This window comes from Scyliorhinus canicula, chromosome 24 (genome assembly GCF_902713615.1).
Source record: "Scyliorhinus canicula chromosome 24, sScyCan1.1, whole genome shotgun sequence".
Lineage (NCBI taxonomy): Eukaryota > Metazoa > Chordata > Chondrichthyes > Carcharhiniformes > Scyliorhinidae > Scyliorhinus > Scyliorhinus canicula.
This window is the reverse complement of record NC_052169.1, coordinates 9,549,093-9,563,421: the sequence shown is the minus strand read 5'-3', so window position 1 is coordinate 9,563,421 and position 14,329 is coordinate 9,549,093. Positions and strand designations below refer to the sequence as shown.

Sequence of the window (14,329 nt, the reverse complement as noted above, 5' to 3'; positions counted from 1 at the left end):
GCTGTCCACATCCCTTGAATGAATAGCAAATGTAAATGCTCAGTAAGGTGTGAAGCTGGAGAATCCGCTCTCCTGCTTGGGGAGGAGACTGGAAAAGCGGCGAAGATAATTTTGAAATACAGCAAGGAGTCCTTGTCTTATAAAGCAGAGGTTCCTCTGATTTGTTCACGATCCAGCGCAGGAGGTCTGTCGTTGTTACAGTATTAAGCAAAGTCGACAAGAGGATAATGTGGACCTTGCTGTGAAAAAACAAGACAGGAGTAATAAGGAAAGGCATTTCCAGTTGGAAAGGGGACTCGGTCTATACAGGCCTTCATCGCTTCAGCTCCACCCCACGTTTTCCCACGCTCTGTGCTCTCAGTAACTCTCCCACCCCCAACCCCTTGATCATGCCACATACATTTCCACCTAACCGAGTCACCGAAACGCTACTCGTTGGACACCAGTACTCTGGTAGCTATTCTTCATCTGTGACTCAGATGTTGAGTGGGAACTCTCTGTTTGTCCTCACTCGATGTCCCAATACCCACTCTGTCAAGTAACTTCCCTTGTATTACCATTAAACTCCAACTTTGACAGATCGACCTTTTCTTTTCAACATTACCACAATCTCAGTGTTAAATTACAGATTTGAATGATCCGCTGCCCAACCCTTCGTTATATATTATTTCCATTGTATGTGAGATTTTAAAGATATTTCTAATGTCTTTGCTAAAGCAAGTGACACACGTGAGAATATATAGTTGTACTTTCTTTTTTTTTAATTTTAGAGTATCCAATTCTTTATTTTCCAATTAAGGGGCAATTTAGCGTGGCCAATCCACCTACACTGCACATCTTTGGGTTGTGGGGGTGAGACCAATGCAGACACGGGGAGAATGTGCAAACTCCACACGGACATTGACCCGGGACTGTGATCGAGCCCGGGTCCTCAATGCTGTGGGCAGCAGTGCTAACCACTGTGCCACCGTGCTGCCCTTTATATTTGTACTTTCATGGGGAGGCAGTGGCATAGTGGTATTCTCACTGGACTCGTAAACCAGAGCCCCAGGGCAATGTTCTGGGTCGTAGGTTCAAATCCCGCCACTGCAGATGGTGAAATTCAATAACAATCTGGAATTAAAAGGCTCAATGATGACCAGGAAACCATAGCCGATTGTCGTAAAAACCCATCTGGTTCACTAATGTCCTTCAGGGAAGGAAATCTGCCGTCCTTACCTGGTCTGGCCTACATGTGACTCCAGGCCCAGAGCAATGTGGTTGATCCTTAAATGCACCCTCAAGGGCAATCAGGGATGGGCAATAAAGACTGGCGATGCCCACATCTGATGAACGAATAAAAAGAAAACTGCAGCACAACCCAAAAGGAATTTCCAATTTCCCTCTGAGAGGTTCCCAACAGTTGGAAACTGGTGGGGCTCACACCGTTGGGGGTTGGTTAGTGGTCTGCTTGGCCAACAGGATTCTGTGTCTGGAATCAGTTCTGTGAATGCAGGTGTGGCTCAGTTCTGTCTGGCCTTTCTTTCAACGCTTCCCTTTTCTGTCTTTCACAGCTCTATGAACTGGACAGCGACCCCAAGCGGAAGGAGTTTCTGGACGATCTGTTTGTTTTCATGCAGAAGAGAGGTAAGTCCGAGCCCCCCCCCCCCCGTAATCTTGCTGTTGTGATATTGTCTGTCAAGGATCCAAACCCCATCCAGGAAAGCCTCCACAAACCGCCTCGCCGGATGCTGGGCTAACATTTTATCTCGTTGTTGCGCGATCTTTATTTTCTTGTCGATCCCATTGTCATCCGTCTCAAATTTGTCATTCTGTGCTCCGCCCGGCCTTGTGGAATTGAGTATTCGATTGAGAGTATGTTGGCCAGTTGTGGGCCAACGGCCATTGTCGTTTGTACCGTTTGGAAAGAGGCAAAATAAGGCTCCAACCAAAAGAGAATCTCTCTCCAGGTGTTCAACAAATAATCTTCACGGATTCGAGATGGCATCTCACCTCCAGGTGGCACAATAAATTGGGCACTTGTCCTTTCACTCTGCTGTCTTCTGTCAACCGTACGGGTCCAGTGCGAAATTAGCTCGGGCAATCCCTCTTTAGTTCAAAGCAAACAAGGCCCAAACAATAAAGTTCCCAATTGGGAATAAATCTGAGACAGGAGAGGCCGAAAGATGGATACATAGATGTTTACAGCTGCAAAGCAGGCCATTCAGCCCTACAGGCCCATGCTGGTGTGTGTGCTCCACGCAAGCCTCCTCCTCGTACCCTACCTCAGCTCACCCCGTCCGCATTGCCTTCTGTTTTACGGCTTGCTGTTGTTGGTGAATGTCACAGGTCCAGTAGGGCTGTTGTGAAGTCTGGCCAGAAGCGTTGGGGGGCTGAAGCGAAATGTTTCCATTCATTCACGGGAGATGTGGACAATGCTGGCCGGGCCCAGCATCTGTTGCTCGTCCCTAATTGCCCGTGAGAAGGTGGTGGAGAGCCGCCTTCTTGAACCGCCGCAGTCCATGCATGTGGTGTAGGTGCACCCCCAGTGCTGTTAGGGAGGGAATTCCACAGCGACCGTGAAGCGATATAGCTCCAAGTCAGGATGGTGTAGTTTGGAGGGCACCTTGCGGGTGGCAGTGTTCCCCATAGATCTGCCCTTGTCCTTCTAGACCAGGTGAGACTTGGGTTTCTTTGCACAAGTACTTTGGAGCATATGCAACGGAACCTATACCCATGGAAGATAGAGGGCAAGTTTCCCAAAAGACTACCAAACACTTGAAAACTGATATTCAGATAATGATATATTTGTTCTTGCCAGTCAGGAAATTACCCTTACCTCTACCCAACTATCCCTACTCACTTACACATAGCTAAATTACTTCGTTACGTTGTGAGCAATGACATTTGGGCAGCATGGTGGCACAGTGGTTAGCACTGCTGCCTCACAGAGCCAGGGACCCGGGTTGAATTCCAGCCTTGGGTGGCTGCCTGTGGAGTTTGCACGTTCGTGGAGTATCGCAGAATTTACCGTGCCGAAGGAGGCCACTCGGCCCATCCAGTCTGCACCGGCTCTTGGAAAGAGCACCCTCCCTAAGCCCCCACCCTATCCCCATTACCCCACCCAACCCAACCTTTTTGGACACTAAGGGCAACTTAGCCTGACCAATCCACCCAACCTGCACATTTTTGGGCTGTGGGAGGAAACCGGAGCACCCGGAGGAAACCCACGCAGGCGCGGGGTGAACGTACAGACTCCGCACAGCCAGTGACCCAAGCTGGGAATCAAACCTGGGACCCTGGAACTGTGAAGCAACTGTGCTAACCACTGTGCTACTGTGCCGCCCCCCTCCCCACGTTCTTCCCGTGTTTGCGTGGGTTTCCTCCGGGTGCTCTGGTTTTCTCCCACAGTGTGCAGGTTAGGGCGATTGGCCACGCCAAAATTGCCCGTTAGTCTCCAAAGATGTGCGGGTTAGGTGGGGTAGCAGGGATAGGACGGGGGAGTGGACCTCGGAAGGGTGCTCTATCAGACGGTTGTTGCAGACTCAATGGGCTGAATGGCCTATCTCCTGCACTGCAGGGATTCTGTGATTCTCTGTGATATAATATCCAATCACTAAGGCACTTCCGCATAAGTAACACATGACTACTTGTGGTTTGTCCAGCCTCCTTCAGTGATCGAGGTCACAGGTTTGGAACCTCTATTTGCATTGGGCTATACTACACCCAACCATGGACAGATTGTCTTTTTAAATTGCTGCCCATTGTGTGCTGAATCCATCCCTACCAGTAACATCATTAATAAGCATCATTTTGTTTAAGCCCAAGATAGGTTCTCAACTTTAGTGATTTCTTCTAATGGCGATATAATTGAGTTTCTCATGGTTAGCAGTGTGTCATTGCGTCACCTCCGAATGCTATTCTGTGGCCCAGCCTGGGTTTCAAAATAGCGAGGGGCGAAGTCACCTGTCCAGAGTTGCAAGTCTGTACCATGCACAGCTGGACATATGAGGCATGGTTCAAAGGTCAAATGGGTGAACTTTATTAACATGTGGCATGAGTTTACTACATCGTTAGTTGAGCTATCAGCAGCAAACGTGGGGGAGAAACAGACTGTCATTCGAGGAGCAGTCCCCTGCAGGAGTCTTCCAACTCACTGATACATCTTACCTGCGGCATGTGGGTCGCACAAGCCTGGTGTAGTGGGGTTAACGCACTGCGCTTGTACCTTATCAGGGGGCTGGTTTCAACGTTCCATGGTGTAGCAGTCGCGGGATACAGTTGACACCCAACCACCCTCTGAAATAGCCCAGTAAGAGGCTCGCAACACCACTGCATCAGCTCATTGAGGTCACTCACCACTACTTCTTCTAAGGTCAATCAGGGATGGGCAATAAATGCGGGCATTTCCCCTAAAACCTCCTCACTATATCTCTGGCAACAAGTGGGATTTTTTTCCCCACAAACTGGTGCACACTTGAAACGGCGTAGCATGCCAGGCTCCGAACCAAGTGCTGGAAAATGGGATGAGAATAGATGGGTGCTCGATGGCCGGCACCGACACGATGGGTCGAAGGGCCTCTTTTCCTGCTGTAAAACTCTATGATGCTACCCGTTTCTCAGTGAGGCTGTGTACGTTGTAAAACTGGCTGTCACTGGACACAAATTTGACCACTTCCCTCATGGATGACCGATACATTGGATAGTTTATCAGTGTTTTGCCATGATTGGGAGTAATTAAGACCCCATTTAGGGCCAAATAAAGGAGCTTCACCCGATGCCTGTGTCTATGTATTTACATTGCGTATTTATGTATGTCTTATGTGTTTTCATTGTTGGAATGATCAGTCTGGACTGTACGCGGATCAATACTTTTCACTGTACCTCGGAACAAGTGACAATAAATCCAATCCATTGCCGTTTGGTAGAAACAAGATCCGGATCTTAGTCAGGGCCCTAAAGCCCCACCCACCGTGTCTGAAGCTTATATAACACCCCCTCCCAAGATCTACTGCTCCCCATCTTATCCGAGTCCCAGCTCTTTTAGACTGAACTTGGGGACGTCCAAACGGCATTAATGTGAAACACCAGCAGTACCAGCCTCCCCGAACAGGCGCCGGAATGTGGCGACTAGGGGCTTTTCACAGTAACTTCATTTGAAGCCTACTTGTGACAATAAGCGATTCTCATTTTCATTTCATTTTCAATGCCACCTAGTTCTCATTGGAGAGTGATGTTAAATCGGAATGGTATTGGGCAGGACAGCATTAAGCGAGGACATCCTGTGTAAGAATTCTCTCCCACTTGCTTGAGCGCCTGCACGTGCAAATGTGTTCGAGTACATGTAGTCCAAATGTATGTTGTGTGTGCAAATAAGCATTGCGTCTCAGTGAATTCCTCTACCTTATTTGGTACTGATTGCCAAAGGACCAATAGATCAGTAACTCAAATCTCCTCCATTTAAGATTAACGTAGATTACGGGTTTGAGACGTTTTTCATTTCATTTCTGTGCCAAGAATTGGGCGGCTGTGCTTTAGTGGATGCTTATAACGCAATTAAATATTGCAGTCACGGTGAGGAGCTTCCTCGTTTGACTGAGCTGATTATGGAGATGTGGTCCTGTTGTAAAATAAGCTTCCTTGAAGTGTTTTGTGCTGGTGTTGTGCTGTTAGCTTTCTTTGGGAGAGGCAGTGGGTTACTCTCCTCTCTTCCTCTGTCAGAAGAAGCTGTTCACTCCTTGCTGGGGTATGGATTACACGGGCCTCAAGGTTCCCTCCACCAACTTGTCCAAATGGCCAGTTAATCATGTGAGGGGTGAGCATCACGAATGACCTTGAATGTATCCTCACCCACGTTACGCATGCTCACATTCGCACACAGATATACATGCGCACACATGCCTGCACATGCGTACAGACATCCACGTGCACACGCACACACATACATACACGCACCTAACAGTTTGAAGCCATTCTTCTTTCCCATTTGCGTCAGTAAGTCCTTGGCCTCCACACATGCTGCCCCTGGTGGCTGGGATGAGTGACCCGTTGCCCCGGCTATTAGAGCATCGGCCACATCAACAGCTTTCTCATGTCCAATTCACCAGTGCTCAGACTGACTTTTCAAATACCGAGCCGCCATCTTGTTACAATGCAAAAAGAAACGGGCTGTTTACAGAAGACGGCTTAGCTAATAGTTGCTATGGTAAGGTTCATTTTTAAAAACATTTATAGTACCCAATCTTTTTTTCCAATTAAGGGGCAATTTGACGTGGCCAATCCACCTACGCTGCTCGTCTTTCTGGGGCCCCGCAGACACGGGGAGAATGTGTAAAATCCGCACAGACAGTGACCTGGGGCCGGGATCCTCAGCGCCGTGAGGCAGCAGTGCTAACCACTGCACCACCGTGCTGCCCATGAGAAGGTCCATTTAAGTGGTAGCCGGGCATTTATGCGGTAAATTTGTTGATGCCACCTTCCCTATGATAGGCCTCTCTCCAAGCGAGCTTGGGCTTGAGAATCAGGTCGATCTCCGAACTGTACTGCCTTGGGGCACAGGTCACGCTGGGCGTGCAAGGTTGATGAATGTACCCTCTGTCACGGCCAAGGGACGAGGGCAAGAATCTCAAGCCTGCTCTTCCCCAGAGCTCCTGCATGATAAGGCCCATACAGACCCAAGAGGAGAGGTGGTGGGTGGTGGTATTGTCACTGGACTAGTAATCCAGAGACCCAGGATATTGCTCTGGGGATCTGGGTTCGAATCTGGCAGCTGGCAGAATTTGAGATTGAATTTGATGGAAATATGAAATTAAGTCTAATGATGACGATGAAACCAATCGCCGATGTTCATAAAAACCCACCTGGTTCATTCATGTCCTTTAGGGAAGGAAATCTGCCACCCTTACTTGGTCTGGCCTACCTGTCGCTCCAGACCCACAGCAATGCCCCTCTAGTACAGAGCTTGCCAATGATGCCCACATCTCATGAAGGAATAACTAAAAAGGGGAACTGATTTTATATATGTAACTTTTTCAAAGCTACAGGGTATCCTGAAGTACTTTGTAGCCACTGAAGTACTTAAGTACAGTTGCAGGAATTGAACATAGAACATACAGTGCAGAAGAAGACCATTCGGCCCATCGAGTCTGCACCGACCCACTTAAGCCCTCACTTCCACCCTATCCGCGTAACCCAATAACCCCTGGGGTTCCTTCAAATTCCGCTCTTCTAATGTCCCATAAAAAAAGGAACCTCCGTCAGTCCAGGAATTAAAAATTGAGAAGAGACAAACATTTCTCTTGGTTTATGTTTGCTGTGTGTAAATCCTCCCCTTCTAATCCCCTGCAAAAAAAAAATGAATGGCTTGGATAGGATGGACGTAGGGAAGTTGTTTCCATTAGCAGGGGAGACGAGGACACGGGGGCACAGCCTTAGAATAAAAGGGAGTCACTTTAGAACAGAGATGAGGAGAACTTTCTTCAGCCAGAGAGTGGTAGGTCTGTGGAATTCATTGCCACAGAGGGCGGTGGAGGCCGGGACATTGAGTGTCTTTAAGACAGAAATTGATAAATTCTTGATTTCTCGAGGAATTAAGGGCTATGGGGAGAGAGCGGGTAAATGGAGTTGAAATCAACCATGATTGAATGGTGGAGTGGACTCGATGGGCCGAATGGCCTTACTTCCGCTCCTATGTCTTATGGTCTTAAAAGGCGTTTCCGCAATCCATCACTGTCACTCCAGGATAGAATGCCACACCATTCTCGCCAAGCACGCTCACTGCTGCTCGTTGCCCTGGTTAAAGATGGCGGATGCGCATGCGCCATCCTTCCCCTTGGCCCACATAAAGACGGCGGCCATTAACTGGGGCCTTGCAGGGGAAATGCGGCACTGAAATTACTTCCCAACTTGATGCAAAATCAGAAACCGAGAGTCTTGCTATGGGTTGAACGTTTCCACTGTGAAATTACAAAGCCTTCCCACCCACACTTCCGCCTCCATTACCTTGCCAAAACCTGAGGCGGCCAATTTGCGCGCAGCAAGAATAGCAGGGATTTTAATGGAGATGGCTGGCGTCTTGGCACCCAGCTGGTAAGCTGGCAAGAGACCATTCTTGCCACCTGCTGGAAAGCCTGTGAGTATTACGAGCCAATCAGGCAGTTGAGAGGCCACCGTCAGATCTTCCGCCGGATGAGGACCCCCCCCCCCCCCCCCCCCCCCCCCCGGGTGCCAGGAGGTCCCGCCTGCAGGGAGCTGTCGACCAATCGGAGGCTGGCAGCACTTTTGCTCATCAGCACCGCCAGGGAGGCAGTGGCCGCTGCCGGAACTGCACCCTCGCGAGGTCCAGATCTTTGTTGGGTTCCTGGACTTTGTCAGTGAATTAAGTTAAGAGGTGACTTAATTGAGGCATACAAGATGATCAGAGGATTAGATAGGGTGGACATTGAGAGCCTTTTTCCTCGGATGGTGATGTCCAGCACGAGGGGACATAGCTTTAAATTGAGAGGTGGTAGATATAGGACAGATGTCAGAGGTAGGTTCTTTACTCAGAGAGTAGTAAGGGCGTGGAATGCCCTGCCTGCAACAGTAGTGGACTCGCCAACACTAAACGCATTCAAATGGTCATTGGATAGGCACATGGACGATAAGGGAATAGTGTAGAGGGACTTTAGAGGGGTTTCACAGGACGGCGCAACATCGTGGGCCGAAGGGCCTGTACTGCGCTGTTCTGTTCTATGTTCTAGTGATAGCAGGGAGGGGCTTTGCAGGAGCATGGGGTTGGGGGTGAGGGGGTGGGAAATGTTGAGGTAGGTCAGCAGCAATGGCATGAGTTTGGCTCTCAGCATGCACCCCCCCCCCCCCCCCTTTCCCAATATCAGGTCACTCGACCCGCCACTGAGTGCCCTTGAAAGAGTGACCCCCCCCGCCGGCAGTCCTCTCCAATTCGCTTCTCACGCTCCCTGCATTGCGACAGTCCACTCAGCTGTGGTTTCATACTGGTGGAAGTGGGACGAGGCTTAGTTCGGCATTACGTGCCCACTTAAGGGTCTTGATTGATGGGTGGGTGGGGTGTTCATCCAAGGCCTTTCCCACCCACAGACCTAATCGGGCTGAAGGTGGCGAGGCCTCCAAATCTGCTGTCGCCTGATTGAATGCGCTCCCTGCCTCCTAACTCACCACCGGCTGGTGGGGTAGGGGGTATAAGATACCTCCCATAGTGTGATAATGGCCAGAACATGTTTTTGAGATTTTGGTTGAAGGCTAAATATCGGCCAGGGCACCAAGGAGAGAGAGCCCCTCCTCTTGTTTTGAAATAGTGCCCCGGGATTTCCCACCTCCACCCGGGCAGCTTTGGGATTTAACATCTAAACGACAGCTTCTCCGACAATGCAGCACTCCCTCAGCACTGCACTAGGGAGCCAGTCTAGATTTGTTCATGCTGATCTGCCCTAGTGTGGACCTTGAACCTGGATTCAGAGTCAAGTGCGATTCTGCCACCTAATACCGATTGAATATGCTCCGACCGCCCTTTCGGTCATGGTGTTCCAGACCTCCTCATTATCAAAACCTTTATGGTGTGGAACCAATCGTACCCTTCCCCAGACTTCTCCCAAAGTGATCCTGGCACCTCCCAGAGTGATCCTGGATCTCCCAGAATGATCCCGGCTTCTCCCAGAGTGATCCCAACTTCTCCCAGAGTGATCCCAACTTTTCCCAGAGTGGTCCCGGCTTCTCCAGATCCCGGCTTCTCCCAGATTAATCCTGGATCTCCCATAGTGATCCCAGATCTCCCAGAGTGATCCCGGATCTCCCAGAGTGATCCCAACTTCTCCCAGAGTGATCCCAACTTCTCCCAAAGTGATCCTGGCACCTCCCAGAGTGATCCTGGATCTCCCAGAATGATCCCGGCTTCTCCCAGAGTGATCCCAACTTCTCCCAGAGTGATCCCAACTTTTCCCAGAGTGGTCCCGGCTTCTCCAGATCCCGGCTTCTCCCAGATTAATCCTGGATCTCCCATAGTGATCCCAGATCTCCCAGAGTGATCCCGGATCTCCCAGAGTGATCCCAACTTCTCCCAGAGTGATCCCAACTTCTCCCAGAGTGATCCCGGATCTCCCAGAGTGATCCCGGATCTCCCAGAGTGATCCCGGCATCTCCCAGAGTGATCCCAACTTCTCCCAGAGTGATCCCGGATCTCCCAGAGTGATCCCGGATCTCCCAGAGTGATCCCAGCTTCTCCCAGAGTGATCCCAGCTTCTCCCAGAGTGATCCCGGCATCTCCCAGAGTGATCCCAGCTTCTCCCAGAGTGATCCCAGCTTCTCCCAGAGTGATCCCGGCTTCTCCAGTCTCCGGCGTAAGAGAAGTCCCTCGACACTGGTACCGTGCCCGCAGCTTTAAACCTATGGGGTGTCGGGTGTAAGGAGGGGCGTGATTTGGAAGATCGGTGTGAGGGCCCGTTTAAGAGATTGTTTAAAGCTCTGTCCCGGGTTACCCCCCCCCCTCCTCACGGAGTGGTGACGGATCAGCGGGAACGGCAGGGCCCCTGCAATGTTGATGATTCATTATGGATCGGGCTCCATTACTTGGTTAAGACGCGCGGTTCCTTCCCCATTCTGTCAGTCACTTCAACTGAGACAGCTGGCAGGTGGGGGGGGGGGGGGGGGGTGCGAGTGAATTGGATTAATGACCTTGGAGCTGTTTATACTGAATGGTTCCATCCCCCTAGACACAGAACGGCGCAGAGGTGGTGGGGAAGGGGAGGGGGGGGGGGGGTGGGGGGGGGGGGGGGGGGGGGGGAGATTGGCACCAGGCAGACTCCGGTGGGAATCTCGCTAAGCCTCGGTAGCTGGAACATGCACTGACTGATCCTCGGACACAGTAGCTCCTTGCTGTTAGCCTTCCCCGGTTACTCAAAGGACTTTGGCCAGCAGACAGTGATTGATGAGGCCTTGGCAGTATTTATGACACCAGGGATTTAGTGCGTCCAAGCAGCCCTTTGTATTAATACACACATTTTATGAGGGAAGCCAATCCGGGGGGATTATTGCTTTGTCCTGAAGCAGGCTTTGACAGCTGACGGGTGCTTCAATTAATTAAAGGAATATCGCTCTGCCGAGGTTTATGAAAGCGCTCGTGAAGAAAAGAATGTTTCCGTTGGGGAATGCGAGCATAATTGTTCCTTGTTCCACAAGGGCTGCCTCCCATCCTGTCTTCACCCAACCCTCCCATCGTAACCTCGTCCTTTCCTCCTCCTGTTTGCCCCTTTAAATGTTCATCCCCCTCAACGTGTGCAGACTGCGGTGTACCGGTAATATTTCAGGACTCGTAATCCAGGGTCCCAGGCTAATGCTCCGGGGATCCGGGTTCAAATCTTCCCCCGGCAGCTGGTGGAATTTAAGTCTCCTGGCGAAAACTCTGGAATATAAAACTAGACTCAGTGGTCTAGGGGTTTTTTTTTCATCAGCCATCAGTCCCCTTTGACGAAGGAAATCTGTTGTTCTTACCCGATCTGGCCTACATGTGAAGTCAACCAGTGATGCGGTTGACTCCGAAATGGCCTAGCAAGTAACCCCCCCGCCCCCCGCCCCCCGCCAGTTCAATTAGGGATGGGCACCGGGACCTGGCCTTGCCACCGACATCTCCAGAAACAATAAAGAAGAAGAAAAGCAGCATCTTAGGGGAGGGGGTAGTCAAGATTCCCAGCGCTCTCCTCCCTGCGAAGCTGTCTTCTGAATTTGTTGCAAGTGACTAGTTTCTGCTTCTGACCTTTCTTTGATTTTTGGCGAGACCGGATGAACATTGGTCGGCGCACAAGGAGAGGATTCCCCCGCTCACTTCATCTTGGTGCTGCAGCATCTTTTGCAGACTGAGAGGGGGGCTGCCAGGACCTGGGTTAAACCCCCCCCCCCCCCCCCCCCCCCCCCCCCCACTCCCTCAGCGATGGATACCGGGTGTGTCAGGGTAACTTGCGCTCTGTGGCCCGGGAGCAGGATTTGAACCCACAACCTACTGACCGAGCCATATAGCCGACGCCCGTATCGAAAATCAGTTCAACGTGATTTGTTTGTATTAGGGCGGCACTGTCGGCGGAGTGGTTAGCACTGCTGCCCCACGGAGCCGTGGACTCGGGGTCAATCCCGGCCCTAGGTCACTGTCCGTGTGGAGTTTGCACATTCTCCCCGTGTCTGCGTGGGTTTCACCCCCACAACCCAAAGATGTGCAGGTTAGGTGGATTTGGCCACGCTAAATTGCCCCTTAATGGGAAAAGAATTATTGGGTAATCTAAATTTATTTTTGAAAGTTTTGTTTGTATTGCTGGTGGTAAAAGGAGGTCATCCACAAGTGCAGAAGGAGGCCATTCGGCCCATCGAGTCTGCACCAACTCTCCGAAAGAGCATTCGATCCCCCTGCCCTAACGCCGTGACTCCACCTCGGGGCAATTTATCACGGCCAATCCACCTAACCTGCACATCTTTGGACTGTGGGAGAAAGCCGGAGCTCCTGGAGGAACCCACGCAGACACTGGGGGGAATGTGCAGACTCCTCACAGCCAGTCACCTTAGGTCGGAATTGAACCCGGGTCCCTGGCGCTGTGACGCAGCAGTGCTAACCACTGTGCCACCGTGCCGTCCAGGGCACTGTTTTTTGAATGGCGCCACGAGATCTCAAACACCTACCTGAAGACCCCAGAATGTGGAGGTGGGGCTTCATCTTCCTGTCACATCAGAAGCCTGGGGCAAGTGTTCTCAGGCTTCAACACGTTGGTTTAACAAGGAAATCTGCCGTCCATACCTGGTCTGGCCTGCAAGTGACCCCAGACCCACAGAAATGTGGCTGGCTCTTAATTGCCCTCTGCAAGCCATGCCGGTTTTGTTCTCCCGATTTAAGGGGCAATTTAGCGTGGCCAGTCCACCTATCCTGCACACCTTTGAGTCGTGGGGGTGAGACCCACGCAGCCACGGGGAGGTTGTGCAGACTCCACACGGGCAGTGACCCAGGGTCAGGATCGCACCCGGAGCCTCGGTGCCATGAGGCAGCAGTGCTAACCACTACGCCGCCGTGCCGCCCTAGCCAGGCAGTTTAAGACGATTAGGGATGGGCAACAAATGCTGGCCCAGCCAGAGACGCCCACGTCCCACGAGTAAACAAAAATGTCCCCGGCTCATTGCCCCAAAAACCCACGGTCCTGCGCTTTCTCCCTCGGTCGCCTTTTCAACTTCAGTGAGCAATATGACACACACAGGCGGTGGATTGCCATTGCCTTCCTCACGTGTGCTCAAAGGAAACGCTGGTCTCGTCCCAAAGGATCCTCCACCTGAGCGAAACCATTTTCCCCTCAAGATCCCTCTCTTTTTCTTTTATAAATTTAGAGTACCCAATTCATTTTTTCCAATTAAGGGGCAATTTAGTGTGGCCAATCCACCTACCTTGCACATAATTGGGTTGTGGGGGTGTTGGAACCAACAATTCTACGGACACGTGCTTGTAGGATTAGAATAGCGGTTTTAATATACTCACAACAGAGCCAGCCGGTTAGCCATTGAACTTTCGGTGAACTGGCCGGCTGACCATGTGGCACTGATCTTTATACAGCAGCTCCAGGGGGAGGAGCCCTGGGCGGAAGGGGAGAAGCCCCGTACAATTCTCGAGCATTCCCAGAGCTACACTCCCTGGTGGTCAGGTAGTGCAACTGCACTTACAATATAGGCACATGTATACAGTATACAGATTATAATCCGGTGTGAATCACATTCACCACAGGGGGCGAAACCCACGCAAACATGGGGAGAATGTGCAAACTCCAAAAGGACAGTGACCCAGAGCCGTGATCGAACCTGGGACCCTCGGCGCCGTGAGACTGCAGTGCTAACCCACTGCGCCACTGTGCTGCCCTCCAAGACCCCTCTCCTGCCATCACCACTGATTCCTCCGTTGGCCATGGCTCATGACCCCGATCGTGAGACCCTTAAGTGGCCTTGGCGCCTCCGCAAAGGGCAGGGCCAACCCTCCGTCTTGATGGGGCCGGAATCAATTTTAAGTCGCTGCCCTGAATGTTCTGCAATGATCTCCCAACACAAGTTCAGCGAAGGTGAGCAAAGGATGTCGACGCTTGACTTTTGTTTTGGACTGGTTACAGATACTTTTGTCGAAAACGTGCTGGCTAAAATGAATGGCTGGTGATTAGAAATGGTTTTGTCTAGCTGTGCCTGCTGGTCCTCCCATAATCTTGTAAATGAACTCCAGGCCATGTAATCACTGCTGTAATCTGTGGATTAGTCCTATCAGCAGGTACGAGACAGTGTGTGCTTTGTGTTAAAGGTTAAATGCGGGTTCCAGTCTGAACCTGTGTAG

The 14,329-nt window shown here is 51.1% G+C and overlaps 1 protein-coding gene across 1 annotated transcript in view; it reads left to right on the top strand.

Annotated features, from left to right (window-relative positions):
* The window catches only part of LOC119956748 (AT-rich interactive domain-containing protein 3B-like), a 184,461-nt gene that overhangs the window by 94,959 nt on the left and 75,173 nt on the right, over positions 1-14,329 (top strand). Inside the window, 1 exon segment of the mRNA XM_038784098.1 lies at positions 1,554-1,626. Coding sequence (XP_038640026.1) covers positions 1,554-1,626 — 73 coding nt within the window.